At 39.3% G+C, this 25,668-nt stretch overlaps 2 protein-coding genes across 2 annotated transcripts; one reads left to right on the top strand and one right to left on the bottom strand.

Annotated features, from left to right (window-relative positions):
* The first annotated feature begins 200 nt into the window (after positions 1–200).
* LOC131613344 (uncharacterized) lies at positions 201–1,517 on the top strand. The gene is made up of 2 exons (XM_058885023.1): positions 201–815; positions 930–1,517. The coding sequence occupies exons 1-2, from the start codon at positions 201–203 to the stop codon at positions 1,515–1,517; spliced, it is 1,203 nt and encodes a 400-aa protein (XP_058741006.1).
* Positions 1,518–1,740: 223 nt separating this feature from the next.
* On the bottom strand, positions 1,741–2,637 carry LOC131613343 (uncharacterized). Its single transcript, XM_058885022.1, has one exon. The coding sequence runs from the start codon at positions 2,635–2,637 to the stop codon at positions 1,741–1,743; it is 897 nt and encodes a 298-aa protein (XP_058741005.1).
* Between the last annotated feature and the right edge of the window lie 23,031 nt (positions 2,638–25,668).

Below are 25,668 nucleotides of genomic sequence, written 5' to 3'. Positions count from 1 at the left end.
AGGGTGGTTTGGGATTTCGCGGGATCAGCGATTTCAACACAAGTTTGCTTGGGAAACAGTAATGGAGACTACTCTCGGACGGTGATTCCTTGCTGGGGAAGGTGTTAAAAGGAAGATATTATCCCCGTCGATCCATTGATGAAGCAACAGTGGGATTTAATCCAAGCTTCGCGTGGATAAGCATCCTTAGCGCCAGAGATATGGTGTCAAGAGGCACTAGGTGGAGGATTGGAAACGGCGAGAGTGTGAGGATTTGGAAGGATAACTGGCTGCCGGAGAATCCAGGATTCAAAGTTCTCAGTCATAATGGTAATCCTTACAGAGATGCTAAAGTCAGCGAGTTGATTGATGTCGACCTTGGAGTTTGGAAAACAGCGCTGGTCCATGGCATTTTTTTCCCTTCAGAGGCAAAACAAGTTCTAAGCATTCCTCTCTCGAGGAGGCTCCCAATGGATAAGTTAATCTGGCACCATGAGAAGAGCGGAGAGTACTCTGATAGATCTGCTTACCACCTTCTTCAACAGGTCAAGTGCGCCAAGAAACCAGGCCCGTCGTACACCTCTTACAAGAAACTGTGGAAACTAATCTGGAATTCTCCTTTTCTCCCTCGTGTCCGGAACTTCTTGTGGCGCTTGGCGAAAAACATCCTCCCAACTAAAGTCAATCTGCAATCCAAAGGTGTGAATCTCGATCCCTTGTGCACGTTTTGCAATTCTGCTCCTGAAACATCATCACATCTATTTATGCATTGTGTTTTTGCAAAGACTACTTGCTTTTCCTCCCCCTTGGGCTACCGAATTTCATTGGATAAAGATGTGAATGACTAGTTATTGAGTTTGCTGGAGGTCAAGGATCTGGAGAGTGCCCATCTTATTTGCACTTCTCTCTAGAAAATCTGGTTTGCTCGTAATGAGCTGCTGCATAACCAGAAGAGGCTGGATCCCACTGCTGTGGCGGAGGCGGCATGGAGATATGTCAAGGAGACGAGGTTTGATTCTGATAAATGCAAGGGTGGTGAGAGTAGCCGTCAAACTTCCAGTGGAGTTCCCACCCCAAAGGAAGTTGTGGCAGTTCAGGTCGATGCGGGTGTGTCCCTGGATAGCAGTATCTCTTTTGGCTGTGTGATAAAAGACTTTGAGCAAAAGGTTCTATTTGCAGCATGTCATAAGGAAGGATCCACTGTGGATGCAGGTACTGCGGAAATGCTAGCTATCCAATGGAGCCTCAACTTTGCCAAAGAACGACATTTTGACAATGTGCTTATCCAGTCATATTCAATCAATTCAGTGGACTGCATCAATGATTGCTTGCAGTTGGGCTCTTTGGATCATATAGCTCTTGACTGTAGGAGTTTGTTAAGTAGTTTTAATTCTACAGTTGTAATGTATGTGAGTAGGGTGTTAATTGTGGATGCACACCACCTAGCTAGATTAGGCAAAACTGTTGGTTCTAAAATATGGTGTGGGATTCTTCCCACTGCTGATTCTATGTTTTCTTTTTCTGCCTTTGTGGCTTAATGAACCATATTTGCTGTCAAAAAAAAATTTAGCAACTTTTTTTCAGGAAACATTCATATTTATATGTTTTAAATTTGAGCTTTAGGAAAACAAATTAATAACTTAGAAATGTTGTTTTGGAATAAAACCAATCCTCTTAAAGTAATATTGAAATTAATCTAGAAAGAGCATAATAATTATTGAAAACTTACCATACTTTCCAACTATTTTTTATAAGCAATATTTATATATTATGAGCACAAGGGGTACTCAGCCCATAGACATTGATCAAGGAATAAAAAGTACAACCTATAAATTTCTTCCTATCAATCCCCAACCATAACCGTGAGACAAGTTTTATGTTAAACACAAGTTCTCCAACATCTACTTCTATGCTATTGAATAACAAGTCATTTCTCATTCTCCACACACTCCACGTTGTATCCATCCATACCATACGTTCCTTGTTCTTACCATATTTGCCTTTAAATGTTGTATTGAATGACAAGAAATGATCTATAATATCAATCTGAATGGAATGCTCTCTATCCAACCAAGTTAATACCTGCTTCCAGACTGTTGCAGTAGTGGGACAATTGAGAAAGAGATGCAGTGTATTCTCTTCACTCGCGGCACATAACGGGCATCGATTTTCCATCACATCCGGAATGATGTTCCTTCGGATCAAATGGTAACTTGTGGGCAGTTTATCTAACAGCAATCTCCAATTAAAAATCTTGATTTTTGAAGGCACTTTTGTTTCCCACAGTAACTCCAGCGCTTCCTTCGTTGATTCGTGCAGCTGGCCCGTATCTTCCACCTGGATTATAACATTATAGAAGGACAGTACAGAAAATTGTTTTTCTGAATTTGGAATCCACACACATTTATCCATCGCTCCTGGTATAGGTTGAATTTCGCTAAGAATGTTCTTCAATGATTCCTCTTCTTCTTCACCAGTGGCTCCACTTAACAATGCATTTAATTTAGGATAGTGCCAGTACCAAAATCCTCCCTCCCACCAGCCATGTTCTACGACCGAACCATCCTCTATTCCTTCATTATTGAATAATGTAGGGTATTGTTGGGCTAAGGTTCCATTTCCCAACCACCTTGCCTTCCAGAAGGAAGTTGTTGCCATATCCTATCTTAAAACTAATATGGTCATTGAATGTATTCTGCTCATAGCCGCTCCTTTTTCCCACCATCCCCAGGTCCCTCCACCACAAGGATTCCTTCTTTCTTGATCTCCTATCCTTCTTTCTCAACCAGCTTAGTTGCAGTTTCCCATACCTCACCCTTAGTATATTCGACCATAGTGCTTCATCTTCATTTAATACTCTCCATTTCCATTTACCAAGCAAAGCTTCATTAAAGGCTCCCACATCTTTCAGTCTTAATCCTCATTGACTTTTCTTCTTGCACATAGCTTTCCAACTAACCTAAGTTATCCCTACCTTCTCCTCACTTCCTTGCCAAATAAACTGTCTCTGAATTCTTCTTATAGTTTGGATAACTTTGACTGGCACTTTATAGAAAGAAAAGCTGTAGATCGGCATGTTGCATAGAACCGAATTCACCAAAGTGACTCTCCCACCTATTGACAGATTTCTTCCATTCCATAGGGCCAGCTTGCTTCACATCTGTTTAACCACCGTATCCCATGCCTCCACTCTTCTAGGATTAGTCCCTACAACTATCCCTAGAAACTTGAAAGGCAGTGTATCTCTTTTGCAATTTAAAAAAATTGAGGCAATTTGCATGAACTGCTCTTTTACTCCCACCCCATACAACTTACTTTTTAACATGTTAACGCTTAATCCTGATGCCAATTGAAATCCTCTTAGCAAAGCCTTCGTTTCCCATAAATTGTCCCACGAAGCTTCCCCCACAATCAATGTATCATCAACAAATTGCAGTAAGTTGTATTCAGTATGGTCATTCAGTCTAAATCCTTTAAACAATTGGTTAGATGTTGCTTTGTTCATCATTCCTTTAAGACCTTCGGCTGCCATGACAAAAAGGAAGGGTGATAAAGGGTCCCCTGGCCTAAGACCTCTACCCACTTGAAAATCCGTCGTCGGGCTTCCATTGACCAAAATTGACATATTACTATCAAAGACCATGGCTTCCATCCATTTGCACCACCTGCCACCAAAACTGAGTCTTCTAAACATGTACCGTAGATAATCCCAACTGACACAGTCACACGCCTGCGTAAAATCCACTTTCAGTAATAAACATTCCATTTTCTCCCTCTTTGCCAAATCCAAAATTTCATTTATGACCACCACTCCATCTAGTATTTGCCTACCTGGGATGAATGTCGTCTGTGTTTTTGAGATAACTTGCCCAATCACTTTTTTCACTCTCTCAGCTAGAATTTTCGCTATTATTTTGTACATGCTATTGACCAAAAAAATAGGCCTGTATTCTTCCAAGTGTTGTGGATGAGAGATCTTTGGTATCAGTGCTATAAATGATGTCGTCATAGCTTTGGGCTACTTTCCCCCTGTATAGAACTCCTTGGAAAAATTGACAATGTCTTCTCCTATGATACTCCAACTCTTTTTTATGAAGTCAAGATTATAACCATCCGGCCTTGGGCTCCTTTCTCCTTCACAATTCCATAGTGTATCTTTGATTTCCTATGATGTGAATAATCCTTCCAGGCTTTCTCTGTCACCTTGATCAAGCTTTTTGAATTCAATCTCATCTAAAACAGGTCTATGCAATCTTTGATCCTTGAATTTTGCTTCGAAAAATCTTTTGACTTCAGCTTTGATCTCCTCTACCCCTTCGAGCTTTACTCCTCCTTGGCTATCCACCGTTTAAATGTGATTACTTCTTTCCCTGGCTTTTATCGCATTGTGGAAAAACCTTGTATTCAAATCCCCTTCTTTTATCCACCTGTTCCTTGATTTTTTCCTTAATATAATTTCTTTGTAATGTATGCACTCCCAGACCTTCTTCGCTGCCATAACTCTTTCTTCCTTACCCACATCCATCGAGCTTTTGTCCAATCTGTTTAGTTGTTTAACAGCTTCCTCAATTTTCAATTCCACATGGCCAAAAAAATTATGGTTCCACCACCTTAGTCTTCCTCTCGGCTGTTTTAGCTTTTCCTTTAGAACAAATGCCTTGCTGCCCACCACCTTCTTAGTTTCCCACTCCTTCTTTAAGAAACATCCAAAATCTGCATTATCGAACCAGCAGTTCAAAGTCCTAAATGGTTTTGGACCCCAATTTAAGTCATTAGTTTTGATCCAAACCGGGCTGTTATCATATATGTCTTTATCACCTATTCGTTGGTTTTTCACCTTCCACCTATCCTACTCTTTGAGCCTCCATCCAAGTTTTGAAGGTGGAGAAAAACGCAAGAAAGGGGGGATTAAATTGTGTTCTTTATCAAATTAAAATTCCCTTTCTATAAATTCTTTTCTTTCTTTTTGTATCTCATCTTCTGGATATGCTTTAATGTTGCGGAAGCATGTTTTGAATGGAATTGCATAACCAATGAGATGTTCATTTTAACTTCTTTGTATCATCAGAACTTCTGACTTGTCTCAGTACAGTTATGAAGACATTCTACGTGAATGTTCTGAGTTAAATGAATTGTACAGAAAGTAAAAGACACGTTCATTTTTATCCTGGTTCACCTTCTGAATAAGGCTACCTCCAGTCCACCTTCCTCGGGTGATTTTCCTCTCAACAGAGGACTTAATCCACTATAGCCAAACTTGATTACACCTGCACGATCCTCCGTCGTGACTAATAACCTGCACAGCCAACTGCTGTAACTAACCCTACACAAGCTACCCGCGAGTGACTAACCCCTAGATGACCGAACCGTTCAGTGATCTCAGCGAGATATAACTTTCATCAATCTAGTAACCTTGCACAGCCAACTGCCGTGACTAACCCATCACAAGCCAACTGCTCGTGACTAACTGCAATGGACTGTTCAATGATCTGATCCACATATATAACATCCATTGACTCCCGCACAACCAACTGCTGTGACTAACCCTTCACAACCCAATTGTTGTGACTAACTATGGATGATGAATCGTTCACTGATCCCATCGGGATATAACATTCATCAATCTTTAGGAGATTACAGGTGTGCTTCTTAATTAAGCATATGGTCTCCTATTCTCAATACGTATGTGTCGCACGCTCGCGAAAAATGAACAGAGTCGCCACCAATATATTTATCCCATAAGGGAAAGGGATATCAGAAAACCTAACAAAGGAAGGAACAAGGTCTTGCGACCAGAGAATCTAGGTGCGGGAGTCGGTTACGCGAGGGGAAGGTATTAGCACCCCTCACGCCCATCGTACTCGATGGTATCCACCTATGTTTGTTTCTATCTAATGGGTGTGTACTATGTCTATGTCTATATGCGAATGAAATGCACAATGTAGGGAAAAGAAAGAATTGTACTCGCACGGGCCCTACCCCGCTGCCTACGTATCCTTTTCAGGAATCAGAGTTACCGTAGCTCGGCTCAAAATTTTCTGTTTGTTTTTGTGTTTTTTAGTTGGGCGGAGTTAACGTTCGCGCTCTTGCATAAGAGATCGCCTACGATGCGTTCGAGCGGAAATAACAATGCCCTTAGAAAGAAGAAAAGAGATTGGTTTGTGTCTTTTAGGGTAGATGAGTGATGAACAGTTCCCAATACCGGGCCACTCACCACTTTCTCTACTTTGTTTTGAATTTGAACCATTATTAGGTGTTTTAAGTGTTTTTGGTTGTGTATTTTTTAAGGGAATTTACTTCACGATTCGAATCACATAAAATGTATAATGATCGAGAAGCAGATTAGGGAATGAATCCCACTCACTTCTATCCCATTATATAATGTTTGAGAAACAGATTAGAGAATGAATCTCACTCATTTCTCTCCCATTAATTAATGTTTGAGAAACAGATTAGGGAATGAATCCCACTCATTTCTCTCCCATTAAGTAGTGACCGAGAAACAGATTAGGGAATGAATCCCACTCGTTTCTATGCCACTAAGCGATTGAGAAACAGATTAGGGAATGAATCCCACTCATTTCTCTACCACTTTCTTAATGTGATTCGCATCTTCCTTTTATTAAGTATTTTAAAAGAGTTGAAAAGAAAAAGAATGCAAGAAGGGGAACTAATTCTATGTTCTAATCTAATTGTTGTTCTAATTCCTATTTATCAACTAAGGGAAGCTAAAAATGGCACAAACGAAATAGGCCTAAAATAAGGCCAAGAATACAAGCAATAAAATCACACAAATGTCGTACAAAAATAACATGGAACTAGCACGAAAAATAATTCAAGCATTAGTACCAAAATGAAACTAAAAATACTACTATTTTTTATGATGACCTTTTTATGAAGGAAATTAAATGTCAAAATTAACCTAAAAAAATTCTACTGTTTTTATGAGTTTTTTTAATGTCAATGATCACCTAAAAATCTAACAAAATTTTAAAGGTTTTATCATGTTTTTATCAACTAAAAAAAATAGAAAAAAAACTATTGTGAAGTGAACCTAAAATCTACACATTATAATGGAGTCAGGGGGGGTGTAACAGCAGTTTTTTTATATGAACTAAAATCAGTTATGAGGTAGAAACTGGGCCTAATCATTGGGGTGTGAAAAGCAAGGGGCGCCCAGGCCCATGCTCACAAGGCTGTAGGTACATTAGAAAAGCAAGGGTATGATCCAGAAAGTTTCCAGGCCTAGTGTATTCGCGGCCCATTCACTTGACCCATCATTATTATTCAACTTTATTCAGAATTAAACTTATGTGAATTAACATCCAGGTTAAGTCATTAATCCATATAATAGCTTGATGTTAATTCCCACTAATTACTCAGACTATAGGTTAATTAACAAATTAACAAATTAATTAAAAAAAGAAAAAGAAACAAAATCAGAAAGGGATTAGGGTTACCCTTCAAAGTTCAATGTGACGATTGAACTTACATCAGAGCGTTCTCCCTTCTTCACACTCACATCGCGGACGGCGGCGCACGGAAACGGCACCGGAGCTTCATTCTTCCGTTCAAAATTTCCGATCGAACAAAAGGCCTTCTCACGTCGCTCACCTCTCCGAGCTCATCTTTCTTGTCCTCAGGATGCGACAGCGGCGAACCCTTAGAGTTCAACTCTCTTCTCCGATTCAATCTCCGGCGAATCTTTCTGTTCGACAACGCCACCACAAGGCACTTCTATCCACTACCTCGCGGACTCTCTCTCATCCCGTTTCAATTTTTTCGTTTCCCTCACGAACGCGTTTGACGATGCAGTTAAGACGAATCGCGAAGACGATTGATGATGTTGAAGCTTGGAGTACGTAGATAGTGAAGATGGTGATTGTTCGGAGATGAGTGTCCGCTCGGAGCTATGGGCGAAGTAGCGCGAGAGCTCGATGAAGTTCTTCAGGTAAACTCTAAGATTCTCTCTTTCATTCTTGTTCAACTCTTCTTTGCTCTTGATTCAAGTCTTCCTTTTTTTCTTTTTCTGCACGGTTGAGAATGAATGGTGAACTCAGTAATGGCGATGTTGTCGAATTGTTGTTGTTGCAGAGAAGATGAAGATGATGATGGTGAATGTGGTTCAGAGGTGATGATGAAGTGTGAGTTGTGGAGGTTATCAAAGTGAAGGGAGAGTGAAAGTGAAGAGAATCAAGAAATCCCCCGGGGCTGAGAAGTGGTGAATCAGTTATATATCAATTGCAAGGTAGTTCCTCTTCTGTTTTTCTGTTGTTGACTGTTAGAAGTTGAGTTTGTTAGTTTTATTCTGAAATTCTGTTTTGGTAGTTATATGTGGTTAGGAGGTTTGTTACAAGCTGGGGGAGTTGGTTATAACAGAATGGAGTTAGTTATAGGAAGGGAAATTAGTTACAGGTTTGGGAAAGGTTACCTAACTGTTAGGGAAATTAGAGGTTAGTGAACTGTTTGGTTACTTTGCTGTGTAATTGGAGTGAGTTTGAACTGAAGTTAGTAAGTTAATATATGCTGCTGCTGACTTGAAAATTGTTATGGACTTATGTGAATGTTGTAGGTTTCTGTGAAATGGTGTATTATTTGTAGATTTTCTTGTGCACTGCAGTGTGTTAAATGTTGGAATTCATGGCTGTGTGGTATTTAACTTTTGCACATATGTATGTATGCAGGTTGCTTTTGAGCTTGGACATAGCATGACATGGGTAGTCAAAGAAGTTTCTTGACCTGGTCACATGGTCACTTGTTTGTGGAGATTGTAGATACATGGAAACAGTGATGAAGGCTCCAGAATTTATGAGAAGTGGCTTCTGGCCTCGGGACATTTAGGACTGGTGATCTTGGGTCTGACAAAACGTCAAAGATGGAATTTTCATGTAATTTTGTATTCTTTTCCTTTAGTGATGTATGGATTCTATAATGGGCATGTATAACCTCTTTTGGACCTTTATTGATTTTTCCAAATAATTTGAATCTTGCTCTTTTCCTCCAATATCATTTTTGAATCTCAAATCTTTTCTCCACTATTCTTGAAGTTTCTAAATCTCTTCACTCTGCAGCACCCAACATCATAAGACAAAGTCCTAAAATGACCCATTATGAATTTTGGTAAAAAAGTCAACCTTCCATGGTTGACTTTGACCAACGGTCAAAGTTACCTCAAACGTCTCCATCATTGAAAATGGCCTAGTACAAACTCCAGATGAATAAATCCACGCTCTTCTAACGAAGCCTCTGACGAATAGCTTGTATTCCAAATAATCAGATGAACCACACTTTGAATTGGTGAATAAAACAGATGAAACCCTAACAATAATATGACCATAGGTACAACCTTGAAAATTCGCCAGTTGATACAAGCACAATGAAATGAACCTCGATCCATGATTAATTGAAAATTTCAATAAAAGCAAGCCTGCACAAAGTATGAACTTCAAGCCATGTGAAACCTCAGCTCTGTCTACGACCTCGATCCCTTGCCGAGTTTATTGATCAATGAATGCATGGATTATGTTAATGTCCTAATGGAGATATGTACATGAGATTATGAGATGCATAAGCCAGATAGAATTGAAAGGGGTAGGACAAATTTGGGGTATGACAGCTGCCCCTATTTAATCGTCTTAAACTTGAAGGTGAGATTGGCGCTAGCCTTTCGAACATTCAAGGTAGAAGAAGATTAAATATCAAATTACCAGAAATTTGTCCTAAAGGGAAGATGGTGTAAATGATATCCTTATTTTTTGTATTTTGATATCTGCTGGGGAAAGAGAATTTTGTTTTTCTGGTGGAAAAGTTTACGGATGTAATGGTTGAATGGGGAAAGAGAATAATGACTTGCTGGGAATTGAGAATTGGTTTTACGGTAAGAAATTATGGATGAATGGTGGTTGTCAGGCGAGAACTGACTTCACCGAGGATATCAGACGAGGACTGAAAATGATGGAAATGATTTGCCAGGGCGGGGACTGGACTTTGAAAAAGGGTTTGCCAAGGCGAGAATTGGAATTTGAAAAAAGTTTGCCAAGGCGGGAATTGGACTTTGAAAAAAGGTTTGCCAAGGCGAGAATTGGACTTTGAAGAAAGTTTGCCAATGCGAGAATTGGGCTTTGAAGGAAGTTTGCCAATGCGAGAATTGGGCTTTGAAGGAAGTTTGCCAAGGCGAGAATTGGGCTTTGAAAAAAAGTTTGCCAAGGCGAGAATTGGGCTTTGAAAAAAAGTTTGCCAAGGCGAGAATTGGGCTTTGAAAAAAAGTTTGCCAAGGCGGGAATTGGACTTGGAAAGATGACTACCAGAACGGGAACTGGATTTGGAAAATGATTACCAGGACGGGAACTGGATTTGGAAAAATGATTACCAGGACGGGAACTGGATTTTGAAAATGATTACCAGGACGGGAACTGGATTTGGAAAAATGATTACCAGGACGGGAACTGGATTTTGAAAATGATTACCAGGACGGGAACTGGATTTTGACTTGATTTGCCAGGGCGAGAACTGGGCTTTGAAATTGTTCGAAAGTTGGAAGGTAAATGGTTCACAACACGGGGGTTGGATCTAAAAAGTTTTTCCGTACGGGGGAAGGGACCACGGAGACTAGTGACGACTAGACTCGATCAAAAGACATCGGTAAGCATTGGAGATTCACGAAGATGTTGATGCTGGCGAAGCATAAGAATTACATTAATCCCTCAGGCCAAAGGCGGGGTGTAACTCATCAAGAGTGGCAATCGTTCGAATTGCCACACACCAAGTATGGTTATTCAAACGGTTGAAAAATGAGATGGGTTGAATGCCCACCCTCATTCGCACTCTAATCTTCACGCAGCACGCGGGAAATAACCTCGGAGACAACGATTCTAACAAAGAAAGACATTGTGTCTGATCCACACTGGGGAGAGAAGATGACACTTCTTCTGAGGGTATATATGTTACTTCGTACCTTTTGGGCACACACAAACTGGCTTATGCATTGATGTATGTTTGAATTTTTGTATGGCGTAATGATCCACCTTAATGGAAATGCTACGCTTTTGAAGATGCAATGTTATATGCAATGGATTCTATATGCAAAGTGCCAAATAAAGGCGTTAGCATGATTATTGGGGTCCGTTGCTTGTGGTCTTGAGCTATCAATATGAATCGGTGTTGGAAAACCTACAGTACCAAAGATTATTGGCAACTACCTTGAGGGTTGGAATGTAGCTCTGTTGGGGAGGAAGTGACTTCATCTGACTTTCCCTACATCTTGAATTGCTTGGGGATGGTGAGCTTGAGGAGATTCCCTCGGTTCACCATGTTGAGGATGAGAACTTCAGAAGAGGAGACCAGGTCGGGGAAGTGGAACAACTCCCATGAGAAATAAACTCATGTGCTTTGGGAGAGACCAAAGTTCCAGGAGAAATAAACTCCTATGATCGGGGAGAGCAATACAACTCAGAAGATTGTGCCCCAAGATTCATGGACTATGAAGGAATTTGCCCCAAAGGATCCTTGGAGAGATTTGTCAAATCTCGACGTAATTGCCCCAGATTGGTCGAACTCAAGAGAGATTTCTCGACTTGATTGCCCCAGATTGATGGAACCTTGAATGGATGCCTCAGTTGACAGAGTCTTCACAGAACTTGCCCCTTGGAGTGATTAGCCCTTGAAGTGAATGGCTCATGGAATTGATCAGCTTTTTCTACAGTTGTTCATTTTTTGATCTTCCTTGATGTCAAGTGTTTATTCACAAGTAAAAGATATTTGTTTTGAAGATGATAATCCTAATGCAATGCTTATGCTAGCTTCGAGATCAACGTTATTAAAACAAAGTTGTGACATTCAGTGTTTGAATTATTTGTCATATCGATATCAACGCAAATGGTAAGCAAACATCTAGGAGTCAGTTTTACGCAACTTGGTGTAGTATGCTTTTGAAATAACCCTGCTTCAATTAGGTCTTTTTAAGGGTTGTAACGTGGTCTGGTTCACGGTTTCAGAAAGAAAGGATTTTAAGGCTCAAAGTCTAACCTAACCCACCCATTCTTCGTGATGTTCTCCAGTCCTAAGTTCAACTTAACCTGATACGAGCGCCCATCCTTCAAGAGGAGTTTGAGATGATTGAGGAATCAATGAAGTCTTCTCGGACATGGCAGTCACTCACTTTCTTTTTTGGTGCCTGATCACACGACATTGTTCCTTTGATGAGGATCTTTATGTTGTAATCCTCGTTTTTCGTTTCTGCTTTGCATTTCCTTTTTTGTTTCCCTAACTTTTGCCTGGACAAATTCTTTTGAATTTTATTTTGGAGTCCAGCGGGATGCCCTAATTTTTGCCTAAGTCACTTGTTTTCAAGTTGTTGACTTAGCGGGCTTTCTTTCTTTCTTTTTTTTTTTGAACAAGACGTGTGATCCTGAATCTTTGATTTGCGGGAGGTGATTGTGACTGCCTCATTCTTTGGTTGATGAGGGGTTACCATTGTGGCATTGACTTTCCTCAACCTTTTGAAAGATAACCATTGTTGTATCCTTGGACGGACACTCCTGATGAATTTTGATTGCTCGATCAGATTAATTGAATGCTACCCTGCCCCTGGGTTAAATGTGAGGGTTTTTTCTTTGGTATAGAAAAGAAACTCCTACTTCAAGGCTCAAAGGGGTTAACGAGGGTCTATCTCCCTTATATCTCCAGTGTTTGGGGATTTGAAACAATGCCTGTACATCCTCAGCGGGGTTTTATTCAAAAGCACATGATTAAAGATTTTTGCAATTATTCTTTTTTCATCATTCTCCTTTTGATATTTTTTGCTTAAACCAGAGTTTGATATCGATAGACAGAAATATGTGAGTGAACATGAATGGATTGATTCGAAACTAGCATATGCAATGTATTTTTATTCTCATTAAAAACAAACAGGTTTTACATGGAAGAAACATTTAACAAAACAAGGAAAATTACTAATGAAATGCAAAAATGATTTGATGATTGCCATAGTTGAGGAGGCTTGACTCCGTCTGGGCTTGTTGATCTTGAATACTTCCTGTAGTTCCTTCCAAACACTTCAGATTACTTCAAAAGAAAACTCCAACAAAGTCACCCAAGAGTTGTAAATTTTGTGTTACTTTAGGGATTCGAGCAATGCAAGTGATGCAATGCTCAAGATAAGAGTACGTCTTGCTTATCCCTCGTGCGGGAGCCCAAGCATAGATGTTGGAGAGATATTCACCATCAAACACGGAGGAACCTTGCATGGTCATCAAACTTAGAAAAGCTATCTGTTGCGAGGAAAGACCAAAAACACCAACTGAAACAACAACTCTCAGGGATATAACTGAGCACAAGAACCTTGAGAAGGAGAGGTGCTTTTATTATTATCCTACCAACGAGTTTAAACAGGGAATTTGTTGATTTTGGAGACTTTCTGAAATCTAGGCACTCATTCGAGCAAAGGAATTCCATTCACCCACATGTTTCCTTCCTGAAGGGTTATATGCCTCCCATCAATCAACTGTTGTACTTTGGCTTTGAAAGCGTTGCAGTCCTCAATTGAGTGCCCTGCTGATCCAGCGTGATATCCACATTGCACATTAGGGTCATACCCAGGTGGAAACGGATGTGGTGGAGGCTTTAGAGATTTGGGAACCACCAATAAGCTTTGAACTAGATATGGAAGAAGTTTACTGTATGTCATAGGAATCTGGTCCAAAGGAGCATTTCTTCGTCCCAAATTACTTCTAGGTGGGCACTGATTCAGATGGCCTTGTTGATGTGGAACACATTGCTTTTGTGGCAAATATTGAATTGGCTGTTGTTGGACCATCTGGGGTTGTTGATTGATAGTGGTGGCAAAGGCTTGTGGAATATACTGACTAGGAGAAACTAGGACCACCTGATAGTTAGGAACTTGAACTTGAGGATAAACATGGATTTCCTCTTCCTCAATCTCAGAAACTGTATTTGTTTCACTTTTCTCTTCTTCTGTGAATTCGGAAACATTAGCAATATCCTGGATTTTACCCATCTTTAAGGCGTTTTCAATTCGTTCTCCTACGACAACCAAATTTGAAAATTCGGAGGAAGCACATCCAACCATCATGTTCAAATAGGGATCTTTCAAAGTATTCATGAACATGTCTACAAGCTCTCGTTCCAAAAGAGGAGGTTGGACTCTGGAAGCTAATTCTCTCCATCTTTGTGCATATTCTTTAAAAGACTCATCAACCTTCTGAGTTAAACTTTGGAGTTGCAGTCTGGTAGGAGCCATGTCACTATTGTACTTGTAATGCTTGAGAAAAGCCTCTGCTAGTTCATCCCAAGTGCGGACATGAGCTCGTTCAAGTCGTGTATACCATTCAAGAGATGCCCCACTGAGGCTATCCTGAAAGAAGTGCATTAGAAGCTTATCATTTTCTGCATACGGAGCCATCTTGTTGCAGAATGCCTTGATGTGACTCATCGGACAAGTGGTACCCTTGTATTTCTCAAAACTGGGGACTTTGAACTTAACAGGAATCTTGATATCAGGCACTAGGCACAAATCAATAGTATTTAAACCGGAGGAGCTTCGACCTTCTAAAGCTTTCAATCTTTCTTCCAGGAGATGGAATTTTCTCTCATTTTCCTCGATTGGGAACTTGAAAGCTTCAAATTCAGAATCGTTCTCATGATGTGAATCCTCCTTATTAGGAATTTCCACGAGCACAGGTTTTGACCCCCCATTAGCAACAGTGGTCGGAGTACCATTAGCCAACTTAGCAACACTTTGTCTTAGCTCCTCTTGCCCATGAATAATAGCATTGAGAGTCTCCAAGAGTTGGGTCATCTTCTCACCCATAACATCCATGTCCTTACGAAGTTCAGCCTGATTTTGTTCAAGACGGTCCATGATTCTCCTCTGATTAATCCTTGTATGATACAGATGTAGGGAAGTCAAATTTGTTGATGAAGCAGAAATCTGGATTGAAAGAGGACCCCAATAAGCTTCTGATAGAACTATGAGATGCATGATAATATGAATGCAATGTTTCATTTATGAGAGATCCTAAAGTCTTTTCACAATCTTTCATTTTCTTTCTTTTTTATCTCTTTTTGGAATCAAGGCTTCTTTTTTGGTATAGAGTATCTTTTTTCCTTTTCTATTTCCTTTTTCTTTTTCTCCTTCTTTTTTTTGGAAATAGACTTTAGGATCTTTCATAAATGGAGTGGATAAAACAATGATGTTATGCAATGCAGAGGCATGGGATCAAGGTCCATATAATCTTAGTAACCACCATACAAACTTCTGAATAACTGATACAAGTCAAATGTCACAGGATCAAAGGTCCGACACCTTTTTGAATACCAGGAAAACCAATAGTCACCAACAGAACATAATAGTCACCAACGGTACCTGTCATGTATATCCCACCCCACTCACAGGTGAATCTAGGTCAAGGTAGGTCAATGGCTTCCAGCGTTATCAGTTCTCCTGAAACACCATCATTGTCGCAAATACATGCCAACAACGGTATCTCATTTGAACCTCGGCTGGTCGTGGGTCTCATGATCGCAATCAACAGAACCTGACATTCTGTTGGCGCCATGACTATCCACTCTATCCTAGGTATCCTATGTGTCAACTCTGGCCTGGGTATTGGGCCTTTTACCTCATAGAACATCCCACCCAACCTGCAAACAGTGAGAATATATGGTCCCGAAGGGGATCCCAATCCAGTCCAGATGCATGCGGAAAATAAACATGATATGCAAGCAGGAAATAAGCATGATGTGCAAAAAACATAAAAATAAATACATAAAATAAATAAATGCACGTATAGACAAAACATAGCACACCCAATAAATAAACAAACAAACGGATAGGCTAGGATCGACTCGCTAAAGATGGACCAGCACAGGTCTATCACATCCCCAGCAGAGTCGCCAGCTGTCGCACGCTCGCGAAAAATGAACAGAGTCGCCACCAATATATTTATCCCATAAGGGAAAGGGATATCAGAAAACCTAACAAAGGAAGGAACAAGGTCTTGCGACCAGAGAATCTAGGTGCGGGAGTCGGTTACGCGAGGGGAAGGTATTAGCACCCCTCACGCCCATCGTACTCGATGGTATCCACCTATGTTTGTTTCTATCTAATGGGTGTGTACTATGTCTATGTCTATATGCGAATGAAATGCACAATGTAGGGAAAAGAAAGAATTGTACTCGCACGGGCCCTACCCCGCTGCCTACGTATCCTTTTCAGGAATCAGAGTTACCGTAGCTCGGCTCAAGATTTTCTGTTTGTTTTTGTTTTTTTTAGTTGGGCGGAGTTAACGTTCACGCTCTTGCATAAGGGATCGCCTACGATGCGTTCGAGCGGAAATAACAATGCCCTTAGAAAGAAGAAAAGAGATTGGTTTGTGTCTTTTAGGGTAGATGAGTGATGAACAGTTCCCAATACCGGGCCACTCACCACTTTCTCTACTTTGTTTTGAATTTGAACCATTATTAGGTGTTTTAAGTGTTTTTGGTTGTGTATTTTTTAAGGGAATTTACTTCACGATTCGAATCACATAAAATGTATAATGATCGAGAAGCAGATTAGGGAATGAATCCCACTCACTTCTATCCCATTATATAATGTTTGAGAAACAGATTAGAGAATGAATCTCACTCATTTCTCTCCCATTAATTAATGTTTGAGAAACAGATTAGGGAATGAATCCCACTCATTTCTCTCCCATTAAGTAGTGACCGAGAAACAGATTAGGGAATGAATCCCACTCATTTCTCTCCCATTAAGTAGTGACCGAGAAACAGATTAGGGAATGAATCCCACTCGTTTCTATGCCACTAAGCGATTGAGAAACAGATTAGGGAATGAATCCCACTCATTTCTCTACCACTTTCTTAATGTGATTCGCATCTTCCTTTTATTAAGTATTTTAAAAGAGTTGAAAAGAAAAAGAATGCAAGAAGGGGAACTAATTCTATGTTCTAATCTAAGTGTTGTTCTAATTCCTATTTATCAACTAAGGGAAGCTAAAAATGGCACAAACGAAATAGGCCTAAAATAAGGCCAAGAATACAAGCAATAAAATCACACAAATGTCGTACAAAAATAACATGGAACTAGCACGAAAAATAATTCAAGCATTAGTACCAAAATGAAACTAAAAATACTACTATTTTTTATGATGACCTTTTTATGAAGGAAATTAAATGTCAAAATTAACCTAAAAAAATTCTACTGTTTTTATGAGTTTTTTTAATGTCAATGATCACCTAAAAATCTAACAAAATTTTAAAGGTTTTATCATGTTTTTATCAACTAAAAAAATAGAAAAAAAACTATTGTGAAGTGAACCTAAAATCTACACATTATAATGGAGTCAGGGGGGGTGTAACAGCAGTTTTTTTATATGAACTAAAATCAGTTATGAGGTAGAAACTGGGCCTAATCATTGGGGTGTGAAAAGCAAGGGGCGCCCAGGCCCATGCTCACAAGGCTGTAGGTACATTAGAAAAGCAAGGGTATGATCCAGAAAGTTTCCAGGCCTAGTGTATTCGCGGCCCATTCACTTGACCCATCATTATTGTTCAACTTTATTCAGAATTAAACTTATGTGAATTAATATCCAGGTTAAGTCATTAATCCATATAATAGCTTGATGTTAATTCCCACTAATTACTCAGACTATAGGTTAATTAACAAATTAATTAAAAAAAGAAAAAGAAACAAAATCAGAAAGGGATTAGGGTTACCCTTCAAAGTTCAATGTGACGATTGAACTTACATCAGAGCGTTCTCCCTTCTTCCCACTCACATCGCGGACGGCGGCGCACGGAAACGGCACCGGAGCTTCATTCTTCCGTTCAAAATTTCCGATCAAACAAAAGGCCTTCTCACGTCGCTCACCTCTCCGAGCTCATCTTTCTTGTCCTCAGGATGCGACAGCGGCGAACCCTTAGAGTTCAACTCTCTTCTCCGATTCAATCTCCGGCGAATCTTTCTGTTCGACAACGCCACCACAAGGCACTTCTATCCACTACCTCGCGGACTCTCTCTCATCCCGTTTCAATTTTTTCGTTTCCCTCACGAACGCGTTTGACGATGCAGTTAAGACGAATCGCGAAGACGATTGATGATGTTGAAGCTTGGAGTACGTAGATAGTGAAGATGGTGATTGTTCGGAGATGAGTGTCCGCTCGGAGCTATGGGCGAAGTAGCGCGAGAGCTCGATGAAGTTCTTCAGGTAAACTCTAAGATTCTCTCTTTCATTCTTGTTCAACTCTTCTTTGCTCTTGATTCAAGTCTTCCTTTTTTCTTTTTCTGCACGGTTGAGAATGAATGGTGAACTCAGTAATGGCGATGTTGTCGAATTGTTGTTGTTGCAGAGAAGATGAAGATGATGATGGTGAAAGTGGTTCAGAGGTGATGATGAAGTGTGAGTTGTGGAGGTTATCAAAGTGAAGGGAGAGTGAAAGTGAAGAGAATCAAGAAATCCCCCGGGGCTGAGAAGTGATGAATCAGTTATATATCAATTGCAAGGTAGTTCCTCTTCTGTTTTTCTGTTGTTGACTGTTAGAAGTTGAGTTTATTAGTTTTATTCTGAAATTCTGTTTTGGTAGTTATATGTGGTTAGGAGGTTTGTTACAAGCTGGGGGAGTTGGTTATAACAGAATGGAGTTAGTTATAGGAAGGGAAATTAGTTACAGGTTTGGGAAAGGTTACCTAACTGTTAGGGAAATTAGAGGTTAGTGAACTGTTTGGTTACTTTGCTGTGTAATTGGAGTGAGTTTGAACTGAAGTTAGTAAGTTAATATATGCTGCTGCTGACTTGAAAATTGTTATGGACTTATGTGAATGCTGTAGGTTTCTGTGAAATGGTGTATTATTTGTAGATTTTCTTGTGCACTGCAGTGTGTTAAATGTTGGAATTCATGGCTGTGTGGTATTTAACTTTTGCACATATGTATGTATGCAGGTTGCTTTTGAGCTTGGACATAGCATGACATGGGTAGTCAAAGAAGTTTCTTGACCTGGTCACATGGTCACTTGTTTGTGGAGATTGTAGATACATGGAAACAGTGATGAAGGCTCCAGAATTTATGAGAAGTGGCTTCTGGCCTCGGGACATTTAGGACTGGTGATCTTGGGTCTGACAAAACGTCAAAGATGGAATTTTCATGTAATTTTGTATTCTTTTCCTTTAGTGATGTATGGATTCTATAATGGGCATGTATAACCTCTTTTGGACCTTTATTGATTTTTCCAAATAATTTGAATCTTGCTCTTTTCCTCCAATATCATTTTTGAATTTCAAATCTTTTCTCCACTATTCTTGAAGTTTCTAAATCTCTTCACTCTGCAGCACCCAACATCATAAGACAAAGTCCTAAAATGACCCATTATGAATTTTGGTAAAAAAGTCAACCTTCCATGGTTGACTTTGACCAACGGTCAAAGTTACCTCAAACGTCTCCATCATTGAAAATGGCCTAGTACAAACTCCAGATGAATAAATCCACGCTCTTCTAACGAAGCCTCTGACGAATAGCTTGTATTCCAAATAATCAGATGAACCACACTTTGAATTGGTGAATAAAACAGATGAAACCCTAACAATAATATGACCATAGGTACAACCTTGAAAATTCGCCAGTTGATACAAGCACAATGAAATGAACCTCGATCCATGATTAATTGAAAATTTCAATAAAAGCAAGCCTGCACAAAGTATGAACTTCAAGCCATGTGAAACCTCAGCTCTGTCTACGACCTCGATCCCTTGCCGAGTTTATTGATCAATGAATGCATGGATTATGTTAATGTCCTAATGGAGATATGTACATGAGATTATGAGATGCATAAGCCAGATAGAATTGAAAGGGGTAGGACAAATTTGGGGTATGACAGTATGTTTACGACACATTGACTAGAAGTTACTTCTGGTGCCTAAACAATCTATCAGAAGTTTCTAAGATATAACACACTACGGCTAACAACTCTATGTGTTTTACATTTAATTACAAGAAACATAATATCTTGTAGTCTTCTTTTCCTCAACTTCTGGATGAGATCTTCTTCTTCTGAAAGCAGATTAAGAGCAGCAGCTCTTGTAAAGGTTGCTTCTTCTTCATTGATCTTCATCTTCTTTTTCCTAAGCAGATTTAGAGCAACAACTCTATTTTAGGTTGCTTCTTCAATTTGTGCTTCTTCTTCTTCTGAAAGCAGATTAAGAGCAGCAACTCTTGTATAGATTGCTTCTTTCAGCATTGGTCTTTTCTTGTCTGAATAAGGAGATTAGAGCTTCAGCTCTTGAAATTAATTCCTTCTTGTAAGACCATCTTCTTTTCATCTTTATAAGCATATATGGAGCATCAGCTCTCGTGTTAATTGCTTCTTGTGAGTAGATCTTCATCTTCTTCTTGAATACTGATCATAAAGCTTGTTACATCTGATAATACATTTAATGATCACAAGCAAACATGAAACACTCTCGAGCAACAACTCTGTGTGTTCAGTTTCTCTAGTCATTCAATGTGAGCAATTTATGAACTGATCGAGTATTAGTGGATTTCTCAAAACTCCATTGGAGGATACTGCTTAACAGTAGAAGTTTCTTTTTCACTCTTATATGTTTTCTTCACATAGGCTTATAGTTAGTGTATAACAATACTATGGATTATCACATACTGAGTATGTGTTGCCTCTTATGTATCTTCTGACGCATGATCTCACATTTCTTCATTTATACTTCCATGCTCAGCTGTTCTCTACAGATTTTCTCTCAAGATCTCTCTTTTGTTGCACTATGTAGTCGCACCATGGATACACCTTCTGGATACACCACTAGGTGTACTATTGACACTTTTGGTGTACCATAGACACACATTCAAGTTTGATATATATATATATATATAGCTTGATGTGTTACCGTTGGAATCTAGCCGTTGAGATTTGTTTGAAAATTGCTTTGAATGCTTTGTCTCGATTGGATCAGGAATGACAAGTGTTGTTCACGGAATAATCTTATCTCTTAGCGTGATGATGACAGTTGGTAGCGTGTTTCCTTGGTTACGCTTGTCTTTCCAACGCGTTGCATGTGGGTTGCTTCTTTAATCAACCTTGGGAGCTGTTCCATTTAATTGTTGCAACCGTTTTGCTAATGATGGTGTTTGTAACAGTTTTTCTTTTGATTCTGAACCTTTGTATTTTATCTATTTTGTAGGCAGAAGTTGTATTTTCTTTTCTTGTCCGCGTTTGCCTTTGTTGTTGTAGCTTTCTGTATGACACTGTGTTACTTTATCAAAACTTCTGATTTACTGTTCATGTGATCTTCTTGATGTAACAGATCTTCACGTATAATGATTGATAACACGAAAATGTATCACATATTTGGCTTGATTTACAATGATTATTTCCCTATTTTATCTTAATTATGTTGCTTTATGTTGGTATTATGCCGGTATTTTCTATGTTTTCAGGTTTTACGCTCATATTGAGACTATTTGTGAAAAGGAAAGAAATTGAGCTAAAATCACTACTATTTGTGCCTAAAAGATGGAAAAGAGGTACTGTAGTGAAGTGGAGGTGCAAATGGAATTAATCAAATGTGAAGGGTGAAAATACGATGGATCAAGTGTGGAAGCCCAGCCCACGAAGGAGCTGAAGCTCCCACTATGAAGAAGCTGAGACGCCCGTCTAAGGGCCCAATTGCATGGAGACGCCCGTCTCCAAAGTTCTAGGGCCACGTCATCAAAGGAGACGTCCGTCTCCCAAGCTCACCCACGTTTATAGGCCACATCACATGAAGGAGACGTCCGTCTCCAACAATCCAGCCACTTTGAGACCCACGTCTCAAGACTCGTTCAAAGATAGTTTAAATTTGAAGGCCCACGTCTCCGTTCTATACTCCACCAACCAAGTCTTCCTATATTTTCTCAACTTCCCACTCCACTATCTCCACTACTTCTCACGTGATGCTGAATGTAACTTCCATTGCCATTCACTATATAAAGGGTCTTAGCATTCATTTGAAATCATCCAAGTTTTAGGCGCGGAAGCGCTGTTCATAGTTTTAGGCATAAATTATCACTTTGTAAAAGTGGTAGTTTCTCACATTGAGGAACTACCACACCATTAGTTTTAGGCCTATAATTTATGTACTCTTGGATCACAATCTTGCCGACATTATTTCAAAGCTTCATTCAAGTTTCAAGATTTGTTTTGTACGCAATTTAATTCAAGTTTATTTCGTCTGCTTTACTTCCAGGTTTATTTATTTGCAATTATTTTAGTTTTATGTTCTTATAATATTGTTTTATCATTATCATTATAATATGGTTAGTAATTATAATTTCATGTTTAATAATTATAATTCCATGTTTAATAATTATAATTCCATGTTTAATAATTATAATTTCATGTTTATTTCTTTAAGTATGTCTGGCTAATTTATTTAGATGTCGGTATGTAAAGTAATTTAACCGTAGGGATCCGAAATAAATTGGCTTAATTATGTTTTATTAAATGTCACTTGTTTTTGGTTTGTATGTCTAATTTAATTAGTAAGTCTTAAAACCAATAGAGCGAAAGTTTGAGGTCTTAAGACGGTCAAAGGTTAAAATCAATAGAGCGAAAGTTTGAGATCTTTAACTGGATAGTAGACATAGGACATTAGTTTTAAGGATGGCGAAAGCGTATTAGAATTAATTAGAACTTATTTATTTTCAAAAAGTGTTTTTATACCCGCGCGGGATGGCGAAAGCGTACGTTAGGGATATTAGCATGTTCCGAGTCAACAGAGCGAGAGTTTGAGATTAGGAGATTTAAGTAGATAACGACTTCATAAAACAAGCATTTTATTAACTATGTTGTTTTCAAAAAGCGTTTCTAAATCTGGTGGGATGGCGAAAGCGTACATTAAGAGTTAGGATCGTAGTCTGAATCAATAGAGCGAGAGTTTGAGAGGAGGACTTTTAAATAACATAGTTAGTAAAGATCTTTGATTTAATTAGAATCTGGCCAATGGAACTTCGGATCACCTAAGTTAGATGAAATACATACTGATAGCCGTTTGTTATTATATTTTATTTAGATTTAGGACTTTAGTTTCCCCATTTATAAAAAACCCAAATATCATTAGCCTTAGCTTTACATAGTAACTTTAGATAACGGTAGGTCGATTTGTAGTCCCTGTGGATTCGATATCTTTTAAAACTACACGACACGACTGTGCACTTGCAGTTATCCCGACTAATAGACACGCAAAGTCGCGATCAAGTTTTTGGCGCCGTTGCCGGGGACTATTCAAGTCGATATCGTAACTCGCTGTTACACTGTAGAGACTAACGCATTATTTTTTTTTTCTTTTATTTCTTTTCATTTACTACTATGTATCACCCAAACTTTTTCTATAACCCCCACTCCCAGTATTTCGAGGAATCACCTGGATCCTATAAATCCGATCTCGAAATACTATTGGAGAATTTCAATGCTGCGCCACCAATTCATTCTCACCCAAATTACCTCTGCAACTCCCAATCTCAACATTTCGAGGAACCACAAGAAACTTACAATCCAAACCTCGAAACATTAATTGGGGATTACAATTCGACACTAGCTTATCCTCAACCGAATTCCCTCTATAATCACCAATCCCAACATTTTGAGGAACCACAAGAATTTTATTCCAACCAAACCTATCCTCAACCGAATTTCCTCTACGATCACCACAATCAATATTTCGAGGAGTCGCCAGAATCCCATAAATCCGACCTCGAAATAATAATGGAAAAGTTTAATGAAACATCTATGATGACAAGGGACTTTGTGGAAACACAAAATGCAATGCTAACCTACTTCGAGGAACCACAAGAATCCTATAATTCTAACCTTGAAGCATCAATAGAGGATTTCAATGCAACATAAACTTTTCATCAACCGAATTTCCTCTACGATCACCACGCCCAACATTTTGAGGAGTCGCAAGATTATCATAAATCCAACCTCGAAATCATAATGGAGGAATTCATTGAAGCACAAACTCTCTCTAGGCTAGAATCTATGATGACGAAGCACTTTGAGGAAACGCAAAATGCAACGCTAGCTCCCTTTGAAGAACCTCGAGAATCCCATAATTTTAACTTCGAAACATCAATGGAGGATTCCGATGAGACGCTAACTCACTCAAGATTAGAAGCCATGATGGAGCACTTTGTAGAGACACAAACCGTCCAAAACCAAGAGTTTATCAAACAAAGTATTCAAAACAATGAAACCCTTAGGCAACTGACAACTATGGTTGAATCCCTCGCGACTCACAACATGGCGTTAGATACTCAAATCGCCCAACTTGAACAAAAGCCACTAGGAGACTTACTTGAGGAGTATATTGGCACAACCATTAGTGAAGAACAAATTGAAATGCCTGAGGAGAGTAATAATGAGATTGAGGAGAGTGATTATGAGATTGAAGAGAGTGATAATGTGGTTGAAGAGATTTCTAGTGAGAAAAGAGTGGAGATTGAGAAAAATCCACCAACACTATCTGAAAGGGAGGTTGTAGAAGAGGTAGAGAGGGAAACACCTATTGTTATTCCTCTTCCCTATACCCCACCGATTTCTTTCCCGCAAAGTTTTGTGGAAGCTAAGGTAGACTCCAAATCCATTATGTATGTGAAGGTATTGGAAAATATCAACACTAATGCATCCTTATTCGAAGTCTTGCATAAAAAGAGAAATTTAGACGACCATGAAACTAAGGATATCATTAGTGATAAGAGGGTAAGGTTAATCTTTGAGGTGGTGGATAATATCACTAAGCCCGAACTCGAAAAACTGATACTTAGGATAGATCCAGAACCGCCACCACGATTTCAAAAGAATGAACCACCCCACAGAAGAAAGAAAAGAAAAGGTGAGGGATATGTGAGATGGCTTGATAAGTGGCCATGGAAAACGAGGTTTGTTAAAAGTTCAACTGAGGAGTCATTCTCAAGAGAACCACCTTGAGTGCTTGCACTCTTAAGCCGTCGAGCTATCGACGTTAAACAAAGCGCTGCGTGGGAGGCAACCCACGAGTTTTCAGTTTAATGTTTTCCTTTTATCGTTTGAATTTGCAGATAATAAAGATATGGATCGCTTGTCACGTCTCGGCCATATCTAGGCGAAAAATCTATAGACGATCATCTCAAAGATGAATGGGTCTCCACGCACATTCCTATGAGTGTTGTTGCTGGTGGTGACACAGTTGATGAGCATGATAGGAGAAGATATTTCCTCCGGACGCGGAGCAGATTTGGTTGTGATAGCCCGCCGGTAGCATCCATATAGGTTCTGTCTTTTCTTCTCCACCTTGGATCGAAACATTGAGGACAATGTTTGGTTTAAGTGTGGGGGAGAAGCTTTACCGCTTTCATTTGTTGCTTTATTGTTTTCTAGTTATGTTGTCAAGTCTTTATATATGATTTTCTGTTGTTATCAAATTTCCCAAAAATTTGAAAATTTTAACCTCCAACGAAAATTTGAATTTTGACGCATGGCATACACACTCTGAAAGTATAGAGGTTGTCCTACTTTAGGCTTTGTTAGAAAGACTTGGAGATGTTTCAACAACATCGATACCGTCCTGACACCCTAAACCCCCTCTTTATGTGATATCAATTTGGATGCCCATTATGTCGATACCTTAGGCTCATGTTTTCAAAGTA

Source organism: Vicia villosa, linkage group LG6, assembly GCF_029867415.1.
Source record: "Vicia villosa cultivar HV-30 ecotype Madison, WI linkage group LG6, Vvil1.0, whole genome shotgun sequence".
NCBI lineage: Eukaryota > Viridiplantae > Streptophyta > Magnoliopsida > Fabales > Fabaceae > Vicia > Vicia villosa.
This window is presented reverse-complemented; position numbering and strand designations above follow the sequence as displayed.